The sequence below is a fragment of the Arachis duranensis genome, chromosome 3 (genome assembly GCF_000817695.3).
Source record: "Arachis duranensis cultivar V14167 chromosome 3, aradu.V14167.gnm2.J7QH, whole genome shotgun sequence".
Taxonomy (NCBI): Eukaryota; Viridiplantae; Streptophyta; class Magnoliopsida; order Fabales; family Fabaceae; genus Arachis; species Arachis duranensis.
The window spans coordinates 119,068,678-119,086,920 of NC_029774.3; the positions used below are offsets into that span (position 1 = coordinate 119,068,678).

The 18,243-nt window shown below is 31.3% G+C and overlaps 1 protein-coding gene across 19 annotated transcripts; it reads left to right on the plus strand.

Annotated features, from left to right (window-relative positions):
• Positions 1-4,560: 4,560 nt before the first annotated feature.
• LOC107480592 (uncharacterized) lies at positions 4,561-13,576 on the plus strand. 19 transcript variants are annotated; one of them, XM_052259321.1, is made up of 14 exons: positions 4,561-4,584; positions 4,663-4,877; positions 7,571-8,296; positions 9,468-9,915; positions 10,002-10,436; positions 11,100-11,221; positions 11,311-11,395; positions 11,490-11,622; positions 11,758-11,912; positions 12,026-12,155; positions 12,251-12,451; positions 12,580-12,676; positions 12,797-12,885; positions 12,992-13,576. In XM_052259321.1, exons 5-14 carry the CDS (start codon positions 10,429-10,431, stop codon positions 13,160-13,162), a joined length of 1,191 nt encoding a protein of 396 aa, XP_052115281.1. In that variant the 5' UTR covers positions 4,561-4,584; positions 4,663-4,877; positions 7,571-8,296; positions 9,468-9,915; positions 10,002-10,428; the 3' UTR covers positions 13,163-13,576. The 19 variants fall into 19 exon arrangements, with proteins under 19 accessions (XP_052115281.1, XP_052115275.1, XP_052115276.1 ...); XM_052259315.1 differs by having other exon boundaries at positions 4,567-4,877; positions 9,468-9,695; positions 9,817-9,915; XM_052259316.1 differs by having other exon boundaries at positions 4,567-4,877; positions 7,571-7,674; positions 8,194-8,296.
• The last annotated feature ends 4,667 nt before the right edge of the window (positions 13,577-18,243 follow it).

Genomic DNA, 18,243 nt, shown 5'->3' on the forward strand with positions numbered 1-18,243 from the left:
AAATAACTAAAACTACTCTTTTACAGGACTACCCTTAAGCTAATATATACCCTAGAAAAAAAAAAGTCATAATAATTAGGGTTCTTAAATTATTTAAAACATAAAATGTCTTATTTTATATAATTGTGTTTTAACAATATGGATAACATAATTTTTATTGAATTGATTGCTGCACTCATAAAAATTATAAGCATTTTGAATTAAAATAATTAAAGATAATAATTTTTATACACCTATAGTATAAACAAAATTTACATATAGGAGAGGACACATTATGATGTATTCCTTGAAAATAAAAGAAAGCTATTATGGTTGGTGCTAAACTGCTAATGACTATTAACATAAATTAATTGTAATAATAACAGAATAAAGTTATTCTTTAGATAAAATAAGGGAAATTTTATTATCCTCTCTCTCTCTCTTTTAAACCATAGAACGGAGGAAGGAATAATGGTGTTTTTTTTTTTTTAATTTTAGGTGTCTTTAATTTCTTTAATTTGTGGTTAGCGACATGATGAAGCCTTTTCACCTTTGATCATGATTTTGACTTTTACCTCTGTATTAGTGTAAAATAATATTTTTCATATCTAAGCCCTTTATGTATGATCGAAGTTTGCATGCAATAGATTATTATAGATGGCTGTAACATCCTTCTTTTTTTTTTTTTTTGCATTTAAAATTTTCTCTCATCGAAGGTTTCAATTATTCAGGCTTTGTGTCTAATCCCAATTCAACAATTCGACAAACTTTAATCTAATAAAAAATCTGTGGCTAATTGCTCTCTAAACAAGCTTAAAATAAATATCACTTCTTGCATCTTTCATTATTACATGCAGCAATAAAGAAGAGGACAAGCAATATCTTATCAGCTATTCCCACAGTCAATCCACAATTGTATTTTATTTTTTAAAAAAGTTATCTTTATATTTATTGTTTTTTTTTTGTTGGTTTTGTCAGCAGGTTTTATAAATCTAGGTTATTCTTTGGCCCCTAGTTTTTTTTTTGGGTGACAAAATCTAATACGTAGAAGCTTTGGAATATTATATATATAAAGTTTAAGACATGTAAAATTGGATCTAACAAAGGAAATTAAATAAAATATTGTTAAATACTTATTTTTTTTTAAAATTCGATAAATGGAACAGACCTTGCAGTGTCTCAGTAATAACATCAGCAAAAGAAAATGCATTTTATTTATTTATTTATTTTAACAATAAAAAAATTATATTATATAATTTTTATAATTTTATATAAAAATACAGTCAATATTTGAGGTCAAAGCTTGTATTTTTATACTTCAGAAGATAAATAAATTATAAAATCGTAAGAATAAATAAAGATAGAAAAGGACAAGACAAAAAGATCTAAATTTTTTTTCTTTTAAAAATCTTATATTTTTATTTTTGAAATTGTTATTTTGATAATATTTTATTTTGTACTAAGAAAAGGATAAAGCATAGATTATCATGATTCTCACTACCCGCTAAGGTTGGGATCATGTCACAGCGGAGCTTTAAACTTAAAAATATTATTATTTTTTATATTATAAACTAATTATATATGTTAAGATAAGATTAAGTAAAAGTTCAATTATTATTATTTTCATTACTAATTGAGGGAATTGAATGCTTGACACTATATCGATCATTATATTTAACCTTAGTTTATGTTTATACATGACTATAAAAATGAATTAATAAATTAGTTTCTCAACTTTTTATCTTTAACAAGAAAAAAAAATAATAAAAAGTTGATACTTGCTCATTATTACGACACCGCTGCAGGTCTCCTGCACCGCCTGCTGCTTATTCAACTATGCTTTAATCAATTGGTCAAAATTACTGCTCAAACAACTTAATCAATTAAATTAATTATTAACCTTAATTAATCATTATTGTAATGTTCTATATTATATTGTTTAGTTTTGTATTATCATTGGTATTAATATGCAGATACATCTTTATGTTATCTTTTTATTCAATGTATTTATAAAGTTGTGCTTATTATTATATTATCTCTCCCTTGATTAGGAGTATATATTTTGTTGTCTTTGCACTTTCTCACTTTAAATTTATTTTTAGGATAACGTATTATTTTGATATTCAATATTTAAATTAAATTTTAATTTATTTTTAAAATGTTTAAAATTTAAAGATAGAATTTAACCTAAATATTAAAAATTAAAATAGTATTTTTTTTGAAAGTAACAAGAATGAAGCTCTATTATTACCCCATATGCATATATATGAAATTAAGCACGGAAGAACGCAAAGAAACAAAAAGTAATTAATTTGTGCGGCATTTTTGTGATTTAATAAAAGAAGAATACAATAATATATATTAAAATGAAGATGCATGTTGATACAAAAGCGCGCACACACACATATAATCCATGATAAAGAAACAACATTATCCAACGTGCAAGGGACCTATGAGAACATACAATAATAATATGAATCAAATCATACTCCATCATGTCTCTCTTCCCTTATGTGTATAATCCATTCATCCAAACATACCACATGCATGCTGTCAACCTCACATTTCAAACTTTCCATTTATATCAACTGCAAATTTATTCATTTTTGCGTATAGTAATCAAATAAATACACATGATAATACATTATCAAGTGTAGAGTTTTCTTTACTCCCAAACCTCTCAATGCAAGTCTCAGCTACTAGCTAGAGTTAGAGGGTATACCCCCCTACACGTACGTGTCAATGTCCACATCAACTTATTTCGTGTGTCGGGCTTTTCAGGCCCAAACCCGACATGTGGTCCTCCTAGAAACAAATCATGGCCGTTGATTTCAATTCACACTACAGAAACATAAGATCATATTTCACTGTCTACATACATAAGCATGCATGCATGCATGCAACAGATGACACATCTCGCACGTGTGAACACGTATTAGTACACTGTGTTGTAGCGTGGGTTGTTGTCAGAGTGTGTGGGGCCACCCAACGACCAGAGTGGTTCAGGTCAAGTCAGGTCATGGGGGGGCTGACCCCGGGCTCGTGCTGGCTAGGAGACTGAGCCCATGGCTCACGTGGCTCACGTGAACAATGCCCACTTTTGCTTGCTAACCAACTTTATCTTCTTTTCATGGCTGTAAAAGCTTGTCAATGCTTCTTTCTTGTCTTGTTGACCCCTCACCCCTCTAAAGAGAAGAAAGCAAAGGTAAGGAAAAGGAATGTGTTTTGGGCTTTTCCTACCTATTTTTAGGGTTTCAACTTTGAGGACATAAAAGTATGATGGGCTGTATATATTTATCTGTGTTTCTTTGTCCAATAGACAGTGGGTGGAGCCCGTAAGGCTTGTCATGGGTCCACTTAACATATGGGCCTATTTTGGGCTTATAGTCAAGGACATGTCCGCTGTTGTTCCATTTCCTTTTGCCTTACAGCTTTTATCAGCCAGGTGGGTGCGACCGTTAAAATAGGCCAAGCCTATGGGACCAACCATTTTACTCGTTTAGATACACTAATTTTGTGGGCATTGCACCAATGGCCAATATGTTTGCCTCATAGAAGCTACATCTCAGGTTCGAATTCCAGCTATAGTTGGGTAGTGATACGATCTTTATTGTGTGTGAGTGGGTGTGTGTTGTATAATTTAAAATTTGGGGTTGTTCAATTTATCGACAAAAAAAAGACTAATTTTATCTTTAAAATTAAATGAGTTGAACTCAATTAATCTAAAAAAATAATGATTAAATGGATGTTTCTACAAATTAATCGGACGGTTTTTTTTTTTACATTTAAAAAAGTATTTTTAGTCAATATATTTCTTTAAGAAAAGTTTAGGAGACTAGTAATTTTATTTGATTCGAAAACTCGATTCACCAATTAATAAAACATTATTTATTTAAAATTTTAGATTAAAAATATATTTTTTATTAAAATATTTTTAAAAAATAAAATAAAAATTAAAATCTATTTAACTCATCATGCTAATAATAAACAATTTGAGCTGAAAATTTATGACCTATAAACAAAACCTTAAATCAACTAATCCATTTAATCCATAATTTTAGACGAACTAGACTTGAAAAGACCGAATTGATCTGTTTCACAACTCAAGTCATATTAAAATATCATAATGAATTAATGATATATTGATTATAAGATTTCTCTTGACTATAACTTTTCTTATATTCACATTAACATAAATTTCAAAAGATTAATAACTTTTGCAAACAATTAATCAACATATTAAATTATTGCTATTTTATCAATTTTCAATTAAACACACGTGTATATATAAATCAATATAATCTATACTTGTATTACAAAAATCTGCACTCACTAATAAAAAATATAGCTATAAATAAATTATTTTTACAACCAAATCCAATTAAATTTGATTCAATAATGCATTGGTCCAAAATTATTCTACTCCGTTTGCTATTTTGTGATTCTTCTAAAATATTAGCTATTTTCTAGTTCTACTCTGCTGTGGTGCTTCTTATGTTAATTAGAAACACTTATTTTTGAAGAATATTAGCTATTACATTATATAACGCTGGAAATAACATTGGTTTTGGAAATTGAATATGCCACGCTTCTGATCTTCAGGAGGTGCATGTGCTCTTCTGTCAAATCGCTGTCAGTCATCCGTTTCATCTCCTCGCTCACGCAATCTACCTTCCCTTTCAGCGAGTCTTTCATGCAACCTGGCTTCTCCATTGATTTGTTTGAACAAGTAATGATTACTTGAAACCCTACGAGCTTTGCTTTCTTCTCCTTACTCTGCCCTAGGAAGCTCTGTTCAGGAGCCCTATTTTTTTTTAGACTTTGGTTCATCACCGTTCATCCAGCTTAGCCATTTTTCAGTGGAGGCTCAAATGGAAGATCTATGATCAATCAATCAGGTGCGTTCAAACCTATTTTTCTCTTCATCCTATTTTTTTTCCTTCATTGTGTACATTCTTCTCATCAATCTTGGTTACTGTTGCAGAGTTAACCCAGATTCAATTGTCTAGGATTTGAGAAATTTCTAATTGTGCAAAATGTGATCTTTTTTGTATCTATTCCATGGTTAATCGAGATTCTATTGTCTAGGATTTCTGAAATTTCTAATTGTGCAAATTGTGATCATGTTTGCTATCTGTTCGATGGTTAGGCGAGATTTTATTGTGTAGGGTTTGTGAAATTTTTAATTTTGCAAATTCGGATCCTTTTTGGTATCTGTTCCACTGTTATTCCAGATCTTACTGTGTAGGATTTATGAAAATTGTAATTTGAAAATTGTGTATATAACTTGGTTTGTGTGTGGGTTCATGTTGTTGGTTACATTCTTTTCCAGTTGTTGTTAACATTGAGTATGGTCTATGAATCTGTTTCATCTTCTTTATTTCCTTATTTAGAATTTCATGTGGTTATCAATTCTCCTATTCCTATCTCTTGAATTGTTTGTTGCATGTGGTTTGTCTATTTCATCAAAATTTGGGTATTTATAATCATTATAAAGATTATCTTTTTACTTACGTTATGTTATATTTATGGATCATGGGTTTGATTTTCTGAATGATTGTCTAGTTATGCGGTTTCTACCTAATCCACTTTTTTCATGATGATGTGATTAACAGAGTTTTTTCAGCAAAGTCAGTTTATAGACCCAGCTTCTCCTATTCAAGTTTTGCATTCCCAATTTCATTCTCTCCTATTCAAGTTTTGCATTCTAATTTCCATTCTGATTCAGTAATGTTTTTGAATTGTTTGGGTTGAATGTAGCAATTTCTAATTTTATTCTGCATTCAGAATCAAAATTTATAGAGCCAGCTTTTTCTATTCAAGTTTTGCATTTTCAATTTGATTCTCTGCTATTCAACTTTTGCATTCCAATTTCCATTCGCATTTACTAATCCCTTTAAATTGTTTGCACTGAATGTAGCAATTTATAAGTTTTTCTGCATTCAGAATCAAAATTCTCTTATTTATGTTTGATGTAAAATTTTATGAAGAACTTAAATAATTATATTGATGAAACCTTTTTTGTTAGTCAAGTCACTTGCATTTCAAGTCTTTATTTGTTATGCAAAAAAGTGTTATATTTCACCTCTTTCATACAAGTAAAGCTAATTGTCATGCATTTATGTGCTTTATTTAATTATATCCAAAGTAGACCCATTAAATCCTATATTGAAAAGTGATGAATCTATTTTTAATTTTTTACTTTGTGTATATTCAACAAATCCATTGAGTTTTTATACTGTTTTCTCTATTCAGAATCATGTTCTGTTATTTATCTTTGATTTCAAATTTTATGAAGCACTCTCATAATTATATTGAGAGTAGACCCATTGGATGGAATATTCAAATTTCATTAATCTATTTTTATTCTTTAATTTTGTGTATATTCAACGAATCTATTAAGTTTAGATCAAGTGAATTGGTGGTTACATGTGGTCTGTGTGAATCATGATGAGGAAATGGATTTTCTACCTAATCTGTTCTATTGGTAGTGATGTGATTGACAAGAATTGATGTATAGCTTGCTGGTTGTTCCTTTATATAGTTTGATTTGATTTTAGGTCAATTCATTCCCAATTTCATTCTCTCCTATTCAACTTTTGCATTCCAATTTTCATTTTGATTCACTAATCTATTTGGATTTTTTGGGCTGAATCTAGCAATTTCTAATTTTATTTTGCATTCAGAATCAAAATTTATAGACCCAGCTTCTCCTATTCAACTTTTGGATTCCCAATTTGATGTTACTATAGAATTCTCTTCTAGGTAGTCTATTTGATGAGTGGTGATGTGATTGATAGGAATTGATTGATAATTTTTTTGTGATTTATTTGTATTTTGAATATATAGAAGTAGAGCTGATTGTCATGAATTTTTGTGCTTCTTTGATAAAGGAATATTCTTTTTTTACTCCCATTCAATTTTTTGCACTCCCAATTCCATTCTCTACTGTTCAAGTCTTGCATTCCGATTTCAATTCTGATTCAATAATCCCATTGATGGGTCTTTCCTTTTCTTGCATCGAAGTAGAGCTGATTGTCATGAATTTTTGTGCTTCTTTGATAAAGGAATATGCTTTTTCCACTCCCATTCAATTTTTTTGCACTCCCAATTCCATTTTTTACTGTTCAAGTCTTGCATTTCCATTTCAATTTTGATTCAATAATCCCATTGATGGATCTTTTCTTTTTTTAAGCTATGTCCATCAAATCCATTAAGTTTACCGAAAATGAATTGCTGGTTGCATGTGGGTTGTGAGAATCATTATCAAGGAATTGGCTTTGTAGCTAATGTATTCTATTGGTCGTTATGTGATAGACAGATTTTTATTCATGTTTGTGTATACTTTTTTTTCCAATTTATTTGTATACTTTTTTTTCCAATTCATTTGCTGTTTCCAATGTATGCCTACCTAAGACATTTACCAACTCTCAATGCCATGAGTACAATGATTGTTTGGGGTAGTTGATGACTGCCTTCTCTATGGTGAAATGACATGTAGGTGTACTGTAGCAGGTATGGTATGACTTGGTCCCTATTTCTTGGTTTCTTGAAACTTTCACTTGTTCTTGCTGTTTTTGTGTTGGTTCAGATTTTGCCCCTCTCATTAGTTGTCTCTATGGCATTGAATGGAGATGGATATGGAGTCATATTTTGTTTTTCCTGCATTTCCATATTCAATTTGAATTCAAAAAGGTGAGACTCTCTCATACAAGTAGAGCTAATTGTGATGCATTTGTGTGCTTCATTTAATTATATCCAAAGTAGACCCATTAAATCCTATATATTAACTGATGAATTTATTTTTAATCTTTTACTTTGTATATATTCAACAAATCCATTTAGTTTTTATACTATTTTCTGTATTTAGAATCATGTTCTTTCATTTTATGTTTGATTTCAAATTTTATGAAGCACTCTCATAATTTTATTGAGAGTAAACCCATTGAATGCAATATTAAAATTTCATGATTTTTATTGATGTTTCTGTATACTTTTTTTCCCATTCATTTGCTTTATCCAATGTATGCCTACCTAAGACATTTACCAACTCTCATTGCCATGAGTACAATGATTGTTTGGGGTAGTTGATGACTCCCTTTGCTATGGTGAAATGACATGTAGGTGCACTGTAGCAAGTATGGTGTGATTTGGTCCCTATTTCTTGATTTCTTGAAAGTTTCACTTGTTTTTGCTGTTTTTGTGTTTGTTCAGATTTTGCCCCTCTCATTAGTTGTCTCTATGGCATTGAATGGAGATGGATATGGACTCATATTTTGTTTTTCCTGTATTTCCATATTCAATTTGAATTAAAAAGGTGAACCTCTTTCATACAAGTAGAACTAATTGTGATGCATTTGTGTGCTTCATTTAATTATATCCAAAGTAGACCATTAAATCCTATATATCCACTGATGAATCTATTTTTAATCTTTTACTTTGTATATATTCAACAAATCCATTTAGTTTTTATACTATTTTCTGTATTCAGGATCATGTTCGTTCATTTTATGTTTGATTTCAAATTTTATGAAGCACTCTCATAATTATATTGAGAGTAGACCTATTGAATGCAATATTAAAATTTCATGAATCTATTTTTATTTTTTTATTTTCTGTATATTCAAGAAATCCATCAAGTTTAGATCAAGTGAATTGATGGTTGCATCTGGGTTGTGTGAATCATGATGAGGGAATGGGTTTTGTACCTAATATGTTCTATTGGTGGTGATGTGATTGACAAAAATTGATGTATAGCTTGCTGGTTGTTTATTTATATGTTTTGATGTTTTGAGTTTAGGTCAATTTCATTCTATTTTATATCTATTTAGTCAGTGGTGATGTGATTAATAGGAAGGAGGTGGCTTTCTCACAATCAGATGGCCTCATTCCACTGTTTGTGTTACTAGGGAATTCTCTTCTAGGTAGTTTATTTGATGAGTGGTAATGTGATTGATAGGAATTGATTGATAGCTTCTTCGTGATTTTTTTGCATTTTGATTTGCATTTTGATGAAAGCTTTTGTTAGTCAACTCACTTGCATTTGAATTCTTTATTGGTTATGCAAATAGTGCTCTATATTTCGCCTGTTGCATAGAAGTAGAGCTGATTGTCATGAATTTGTGTGCTTCTGTTTTAAAGGAATATGCTTTTGCCACTCCCATTCAAGTTTTTTCGTCCCAATTCCATTCTCTCCTGTTCAAGTCTTGCATTCCCATTTCAATTCTGATTCAATAATGTCATTGATGAATCTTTTTTTTAAGCTATGTCCATCAAATCCATTAAATTTACCTAAAATGAATTGCTGGTTGCATGTGGGTTGTGAGAATCATTATCAAAGAATTAGTTTTGTGGTTAATGTATTCTATCCGTGGTTATGTGATTGACAGAAATTTATGTATAGCCTGCTGGTCATTTATTTATTTTTTGAGTTCAACTGAATTGCATTACATTTTTTTTCTTTGTGTAAATATTATTTTATATATCAGTTGTTGGATGGACATACAGCTCTTTAGACTGAATTTAAGAGGTTCACTGAGAAAAGAATGGCCTTGTGCGAGTAAAATGGCTCCATGGTATTGTTTATCTAACTAGCCCATCTCTTTATCCAAAGAAAAATCTATCCACCAGCTACTCGTCCCATGAAAATGTCTTCTGCACACATAATAAGGTTGTGCTATTTATTCTTCATTGGAAATTTGGCAATCATTATCAAGGTATGAGGTTTCAATCTCACCCATTTCCTGAATGTTGATGTGATTGACAGATTTTTATTGATGTTTATGTATACTTTTTTTCCTCATTCATTTTGCTGTTTCCAATGTATCTCTACCTAAGACATTTACCAAGTCTCATTGCCATGAGTACAATGATTGTTTGGGGTAGTTGATGACTGCCTTCCCTATGGTGTGATGACATGTAGGTGCACTGTAGCAGGTATGGTGTGATATCTCATTTTTTGGTCCCTATTTCTTGATTTCTTGAAAGTTTCAATTGTTTTTACTATTTTTGTGTTGGTTCAGGTTTTGCCCCTCTCATTAGTTGTCTCTATGGCATTGAATGGAGATGCATATGGACCCATGTTTTATTTTCCCTCCATTTTGCATATTCAATTTGAATTAAAAAAGGTGAGCCTAAAGCCCTTGATTTTTTCTATAAAAGGATGGTTGGTGATGCACATTCAATGCACAAACATTCTGCTTTGTTTTATTTCCTCCTAAGCTTTGTCTACATCAGAATTTTTCTGTTTACATTTGATCTATTTCATCAACTCTATTTACCTCCTTTGTTTCTTTTTTTTTTCTGCAATGCCTCCTCTATTTGATATGATTTCTAAGATGCATCCTCCTAGAGAGGCTTGGAGGCTGAAAGTTAGGGTTCTAAGGCTTTGGGTTGTACCCTCTTTTGGGAATCATGATGTTCCTAACTCAATGGAGATGATTCTCCTTGATGAGCATGTTAGACCCTATTAGCTTCTCTTTTAAATATGATCTTAGTTGTTATTTTTTAAGTTTTCAGTTTTAAATGATGTGTTTCACTGATCTGATTTCGTTCTTTTGTTGAATTTTCAGTGTGAAAAAATTCAAGCTACAATTAAGAAATCACTCCTTAATAGGTTTAGGGATCATATAGTTGAAGGTCAAGTTTATAGAATGACATACTTTACTGTTGTGTCAAATCATGGTAGTTATAGAGCAACTTCTCATGAATTCAAATTGGTTTTCCTTCACCGAACCACTGTTGTAGCTGTTGATGAAGATGTTATCCCTAAGACTTATTTCAACATGTTTCCTTTTTCTGAGCTGCTGAACATGACCCAAGATTATGATTTTTTAGTTGGTGTGTCTATCTTCTTGGTTTGTTGTTATTCAAATTTTTTTAACAAATGGTTTCAATATTTAATAGGTTGTGTTTATTTGGAATAGATGTCATTGGCCTTTTAACTTTAGTGGAAGAAGAGAAAGAATATGCAAAAGAGGGAAAAATTGTGAAAATGATTGTGCTTGAATTAAGTTCAAAAGAGTATATTGATTGAGTCATTTCTGCTGGTTTCTCTTTATGTTTTAATAATCTTTTTTTCTTATTTTCTGTTTGATCATTTGTCATGTTTTGAGTTTCAGTCTTACAATGCGATGTGCATTGTTTGGGGACTATGTTAATCAAGTAAATCATTTTCTTACCTCTGGCTATGTGGAGCAGCCTGTTGTAGTGATTCAACTTGCTAAAGTCAAGTTCTTTAGAGGTAAACTGTTTCTTTTTTGTACATCTCATTGCTACTCTTGGTGTTGTCTGCAATAAACTTTGCTAGACTATTTCTATGTTGCTCTGTAGGTCAAGTAGGCCTTCAAAATGTGATGTATGCCACTCAAATATTATTTAATCCTGATCTTCCTGAAGTTGTTGAATTCAGGCAGAGGTTAGGATGTTTTATTTTGTTGATTTTTATTGTATTCTTTATTTACAACCAATTTGGAATAACAAGTACAAGTATTTGCATATATTTTTTTTAGTATGGTTGAGCAAGGTGTCAATGGTACCCAGCCATTGTTTATTGCAAATGAGGGTAAAGTTGTCTCCTTGGAAGATGATTTCATGCGTTTAACTAGAAAATGCACTGTTGAAGAGCTTCAAGATAACAATGAGGTTGTCTTCTTTTGAGTTAGTTGTGTTTATGTTTATTTTATACAGAAATGAACTTAAAAGGAAAATTAAAAAACAATTTCCAGATCTGTTTTTCCATTCATATTTTTAACAAATTTTGAAATGCTGATTGCATAGGAGGGTTCTTTTATCATTTTTGGTACAATCCAAGGTATTGTTGAGGATGGAGATTGGTGGTATTCTGCTTGTGTGTGTGAAAAGGGTATCTATCCTCAAAATGGTGCATATTACTGTGATTTTTGTTTGAAGCACATAACTAATGTGACTCCAAGGTCAGAAATTTTTTTCAAAATGTCTTTTCATTTTGTCTTGTGGATTGTTTATGAAAATAATGTTTCTTGGTATTATTTATTCCGAATCATTGTGTTCCTTTTTTTCTCTGTAGATTTAAATTTAAAATAACAGTTGAAGATCATAGTGGGGAGGGTATTTTTCTTCTCTTTGATCGTGAGGCATCTTATTTGCTTAAAAAATCATGTGCTGATTTGTTTACCGAGGTTCAAATATATGCAAGTGTATGTTCTTAGTTTTCTTTAGTGTATTGTTCCCTTTATGGGATGTGATATGTGTTATTTAAACTCTGTATTTGTTATGTATTATTTCAAAATAGCTTGTATGTGGGGATACTTATCCTTCCTTATTCCAAGGGCTCATTGGAAAGAAGTTACTGCTGAAGGTTGATACCAAAGGTGTGCCACATGATACATTTTATGGCACTTTCCGAGTTAGGAGAATATGTGATGATCCCACCATTATTGCCATGTTTGAGCTTCCCGATTATGATGCTGATGATGAGTCTACTCCAAAAAAGGTTAGATATAAATATAATTATTTTTAGATTGTGTAAATTCATGTTTTGTTCATTTTTTTATTTATTGTGCTGTGGTGAATTTTTCTTACGGTCTTATGTATTTTTAAACTCTTGTGGCATATGAATAGGAGGCTGATTTACACAAATCTGTTCCCTATGGAGAAGGGGATATTGGTGTTAAGAAGAATTCATCAAAGAATTTGATCAAAAGTGAGAAAGTTACTGGTGAGTCTTCTGGGATTTTATCTAAATCCCTAATTCTTATTGATTTTCTGGCTGGAAAATAGCCAGTTGTTTCCGGAAGGACTGAGTTTGCTTCCTTAATTAATGATGAACATGGAAAAGATGAGAAAACACCCAGCAATGATACTGTTAGTGATGATCTTTCTGCTGAACTAGATATATTGCTTAGCTCACCAGAAAAAGAAACTCAGGTGCTGTTATATAATATTTTTTTCTCCTTCTCACGTGTGTTGTTTCTAAATGGATTTTGCATATCTTGACTGACTTTCATACCTTTTGTTAATTTCTTTGTGATAGGAGGTGTTGTCCCACGTTATTGATGCACCTTCCAAATATAGAGAGAAGCTTATTCATGAAAATGATGTTGTCACCTTCAAGGGCAAAAGGAATCTGAATCCCCAATTTGAAGAGGCGGCTGCTGATGTAGATGGGCGTGGGTTCAAGATTGCCAAGGTTAATGGAGTTTGATCTAAGGTGTGGAATTGAGCTGATGTGTCTAGGTGTAGGTAGTTTATATAGTATATCTACAAGTGTTTAGGAAGGCTTGTGATTCCAAATACATCGAAATATAATCATGCTGGCTGGATGGTATTTTAATTTGACCTTTTTGGATTGTGTCCAACAAATAGGATTGTCAGATATAGGGGTTTTTCTTTTCTGTTGGCTCGTGTCATCTGTCAACTATGTCTATTGTCAACTCCTTCTTTTGTAATAGTGACTTTGCTAGGAATTGGACACATTTTCAATGTTGTACCCTCTTTAGGTTATATACTAGGATATGTATCAGATCTTGGGATCCTCCTTATCATAGGAGAGATACCCATATGTAATTGTGTATATCACTATCACTATTTTAATGAAATGCGGCAGTTCTTATTTTTATTTCTTTATTGTTGTACAACTTTATCTTTTCATGTCAATTGGTTATTGGTGTTGATTATAATACATTATTTTTTTTATGTTCTGCGTTATCAAAGGTGTGCATGGTTGTATAAGTTCTTTGTTGGTGTGTTTCACAAGTTCTCTTTCCACTCAACCCCCCGCTTTTTTTACCTCTTGCTTATAGGAACTTAACAATGTGGATGTCTTTTGGGCAATGAATTAAGGGTAGTTTTTGCGATTTATGTTTCAACCTCTTGTTTTCTTTAGTACGAGTAACAAAGATGTCTCATAATTCTGTTCGTGCCAGAGAATATAGGCGAAATTCTTTGAAAAAAAAAGCGAACACAAAGTCACCATCGAAATGTAAGAGGTCAGTACTGAATTGACCTTCGTGATATTTTTAGTGTTTTATGTTCTATTTTTCAGTGATTTTATATCTATGGGAATCTTTTGTAATTTTCTTTTGTTTTTTAATGTTTTAGAGGTCCTCGATTCCTCGATGCCTGCTCTCTCTTTTAATGATTATATGGGTAATTTTTTTGCTCTACCTATATTTTTTAGTTAATCTTTGTGTTTTTAAAAATTTATCTGTTTATTTTATATGTTTCCAATGTTTTTGTTTATTTTTATTTTTTAGAAAATTTTGTTGAGGTGTCCCAGAATGTTAATCAGAGTTCAAATCTTATCTTGTCAGGTATAATAATATCTTTAAGTATTTTATCCCTGTCCAATTTTGTTTTTGTTAAATTATATTTTAAATTCTTTTGATTTATATCTAATAATAGATTGGTTTGTTGATTTATTATTTTTTTTACACTGTTATAAATTTTTATATGGAATGATTTAGATTAGTATATAGGTTTAATTTATATTGTTGTTTCAAACATACACAAGTACTAGAGGTTAATAAAAATATTTTATTATGCCTCCCTTGATAGTGGAAAAAAAAATATACGCACTTGGTTAAAAATTTTACAGGATTCTATGGAGCAATAGAGTGATTAAAGTCTAAAAAAATACAAAATGATTCTAATAGTGACTTAGGTTATTTAATTGCAACCTAGATAGTTAGTATGAGTGATTAAAATAATGAAACAAAGTCTATTCTAACATTAAAAAAAATCAAACTGTTCTTGAATCTGCATTAAGCTTTATTTAAATTTACTTATTTAATAATGGATGATTATTAAATAATTAATTGATTGGTTTTTGTAGTTTATTAAATAGTTATTTAAAATCAAACTGTTCTTGAATCTGCATTAAAATAATTCAGATTGGTTTTTGTAGTTTATTACATTTTTAATGTTCAATTTGCATGCTGATTATTAAATAATTAATTGATTTCTTATTTCATCATTAACTTTTTTTTATGTTTGGTTGTGAAATATATATTTACATAAATTTGTGTTGTTATCTTAAATTAAAATGGATAATATAGACCAATCAGAAATATATGATCATTCGATAAATTTATTCAGTCAAGTTGGTTCTGTTATTGATCATCCTCTGTTCTTGCAAAGTGAGATACAAGGTACGCTCTCTTTCTTAAATCAATAGTCAAATAGAAATCTTATTTACTTAGTTTTAAAAGATTCCATTATACTTCCATGATGAGATATTATTCAGACAGTGTAAAATAGAAATAGTATTTTGTGATATATTCTTTTGACAAAATTTAAACGAGTCAAGTATTTATTATATATTATATCAGTAAGCTAATGGTTTATTCATTTTATGTTGAATCTATTTCATGCCATCTAATTGAGATAATTTTTTTTATTGTTATGCATGTTTTTTTCTGCTTTATCTTTACCAGGTTGTCTTGATGTTGGTGAATCCTAGCTATGAATGTTCAATCTGTGGGGCGTGTTTCTGATTATCAGAACGTGTTGAAATAGACTCTACAATTAATCGTCCTGTTTTTACTATTTGTTGCTCAAAAGGAAAAATTCAGTTACCTTATCTCCGAAAGCCCCCAGATCTACTATATAATTTGATTAATGGACATGATAGGAAGAGTTTGTATTTCCAAAAAAATATTCGATCTTATAACAGTATGTTTGCCTTCACGTATCTTGGTGGTAAGGTTTTGGATTCAGTGAATAATGGGAGTGGTCCACTGCAATTTATAATAACTAGTCAAAATTATCATCGGATTGAAAGTTTGCTCCCGGATCCTGGTCAGAAGCCTAAATTTGCGCAATTATATATATACGACACTCAGCATGAGATAATGCATAGGCAGGGAATCTTTCGGTATGTGTGTTTGAAGTTTTGTTGTTAAGTTTTTTTTTTATTTTATTTCCCTAATTTTTTAATGTTATTTGCATTGAAAAACACGTTTATATCTGTCATTGCATAGTTATATTGTGTTTTATTCCCGTTATAATGTGTTATTAATCATTTCTGACTTATAATGATGTATCAAAACATATCAAAATTGTATTCTGTGTGGTTTTTAATATATTTTTGTGGTTAATGTATATTTGTTTTAGACAAACATCTGAGATAGATAAAGAATTGATAACTGAGTTATTGCAAATGATCGATACTCATAATGTCATATCGCAGTTATTTCGAAGAGTCAGAGAATTCTATCAGTGTCATCCATCCGAGATCTTCTTTTTGAAGTTGTATTCGCATAGGAAAATTGATCGAAGAACTTACAATACTCCCTCTTGTGACGAAGTTGCTGCTCTAATTGTTGGAGATTTTGATTCGTCGGATCATGGTCGTGACATTATTGTTCGATCTACTGCTGGTCAGTTGCAACGTATCTATGAAACTCATTCTCTGTATTGGCCTTTACAGTATCCGTTGTTGTTTCCATATGGCGAGAATGGTTACCAGTTGAATATTCTTTATCGAGGTCAACAGGAGGGATATGTCCCTGGAAGGAGAACAAAGGTTTCTCTCAGGGAATTCATATGTTTTTGTCTACAGATTAGAGAGCAAGAAGATGGAATTATTCACAAGTGTAGGTGATTATTTCATCAATTTGTTGTTGACTGTTTCACCATGATTGAGTCCCAGAGGTTGTATGAGATTAGAATAAAGCTAAGTACAATTAGAGGAGAAGTGCTTCAAGGAATAGAAGAGGCTATGTGTCGTGGTGATGATGAAGCTTCTTCAATTGAGACACGAGTCATCTTGCCTTCTTCGTTCACTGGTAGTAGACGTTATATGTTTAATCATTGTCAGGATGCGATGGCAATCTGTAAATATTTTGGCTATCCAGATTTATTCCTTACTATTACATGTAATCCAAATTGGCCTGAATTTCAGCAATTCACAGAGCGAAAGCGAATTCCCATCGCTGATCGTCCTGATATCTCTTGCCGTGTTTTTCATGCTAAGTTGAAATGCCTTCTAAGCGATCTCAAGGAAGGTGTGTTTTTTGGTTCACTTAGTACAAGTATGTTATTTCTTGCTTGGCATTTCAATTTTTGTCTGTTGTGCTCGGACATGTTGTTGTCTGGCTTCTTAATGATGCTTTTGTATTTTTTTAGGTATGTATACTATTGAGTTCCAAAAAAGAGTTCTACCACATGCACACATGTTACTATGGCTTAACGGGGAAAGAAACTTACAAAGTGTTGAAATTGTTGATGAATTCATATGTGCCGAGCTACCCAATCCCCTCAAATTTCTAGCTCTTTATAATGTCGTCACTAAGTACATGATCCATGGTCCCTGCGGTCGACTTAGACCGAGTTCTCCTTGCATGAAAGATGGTAAGTGCTCAAAATTTTATCCGAAAAGATTCGTTGATCAAACGAGCTTTGATGAAGATGGCTATCCGATATATAGACGTCGTAATATGGGTGTGACAGTGAAGATCAACGACGTTGATATTGGCAACAGATTTGTTGTGCCTTAAAATCCACTGCTGTTAATGAAATATCAAGCTCACATAATGTCATGACCCGAACCAAGCCATGACTGGCGCTCAAGGGACAAGTCCCTCAGCAAGCCAAACGACTAAATTTTCAGAAAAATGGACAGAATCTCTTCTGTTTCTAGGACCTTACCAACATAAATATTAACTTCCTGTATTAATAATAAACCTCCATTTCCAAGACAACAACAACAACATACTCCAAATTATATCCACAACAAATATATCCAAAATACGCATCATATATATATCAAGTTGATAACTAGAGTATATAGTTAAAACCATAAGTCTTACGTAACCAAATCATAATCACTACCTAAACAGTTCAAGATTCAAAATAACATAACCCACACGAGGATCCTGCCTATGACATATGGAGCATTGACATAATCTAGATTTTGAGCAAAGGTTCCATTACATAATTACTTAGCCCTTGGAAAGAAGAAGGGCTCACCAAAATGATTAAGATCTACTGAGGGGCTGGTGGAATGGAACCTGGAATGACTCCTGTATCTGAAAAATATGAGAATATAATAGGGTGAGTTTTGCAACTCAGTGAGCAAACATTACATCTATAACCCACACGAGACAATACAGAGTTTACCTTGAAAATTATATTTCTTTTCGAAGATGAGGAATTCATATTAATTAATTATACAAACATTAGATAAATAGTTAAGCGGATGAACTGAAATGGGAGTTCTCATTCCAGAAGTCAAATCAAATCAAATATTACACACCTAGGGCGGCTCCACCTCTAAGGGTAGCC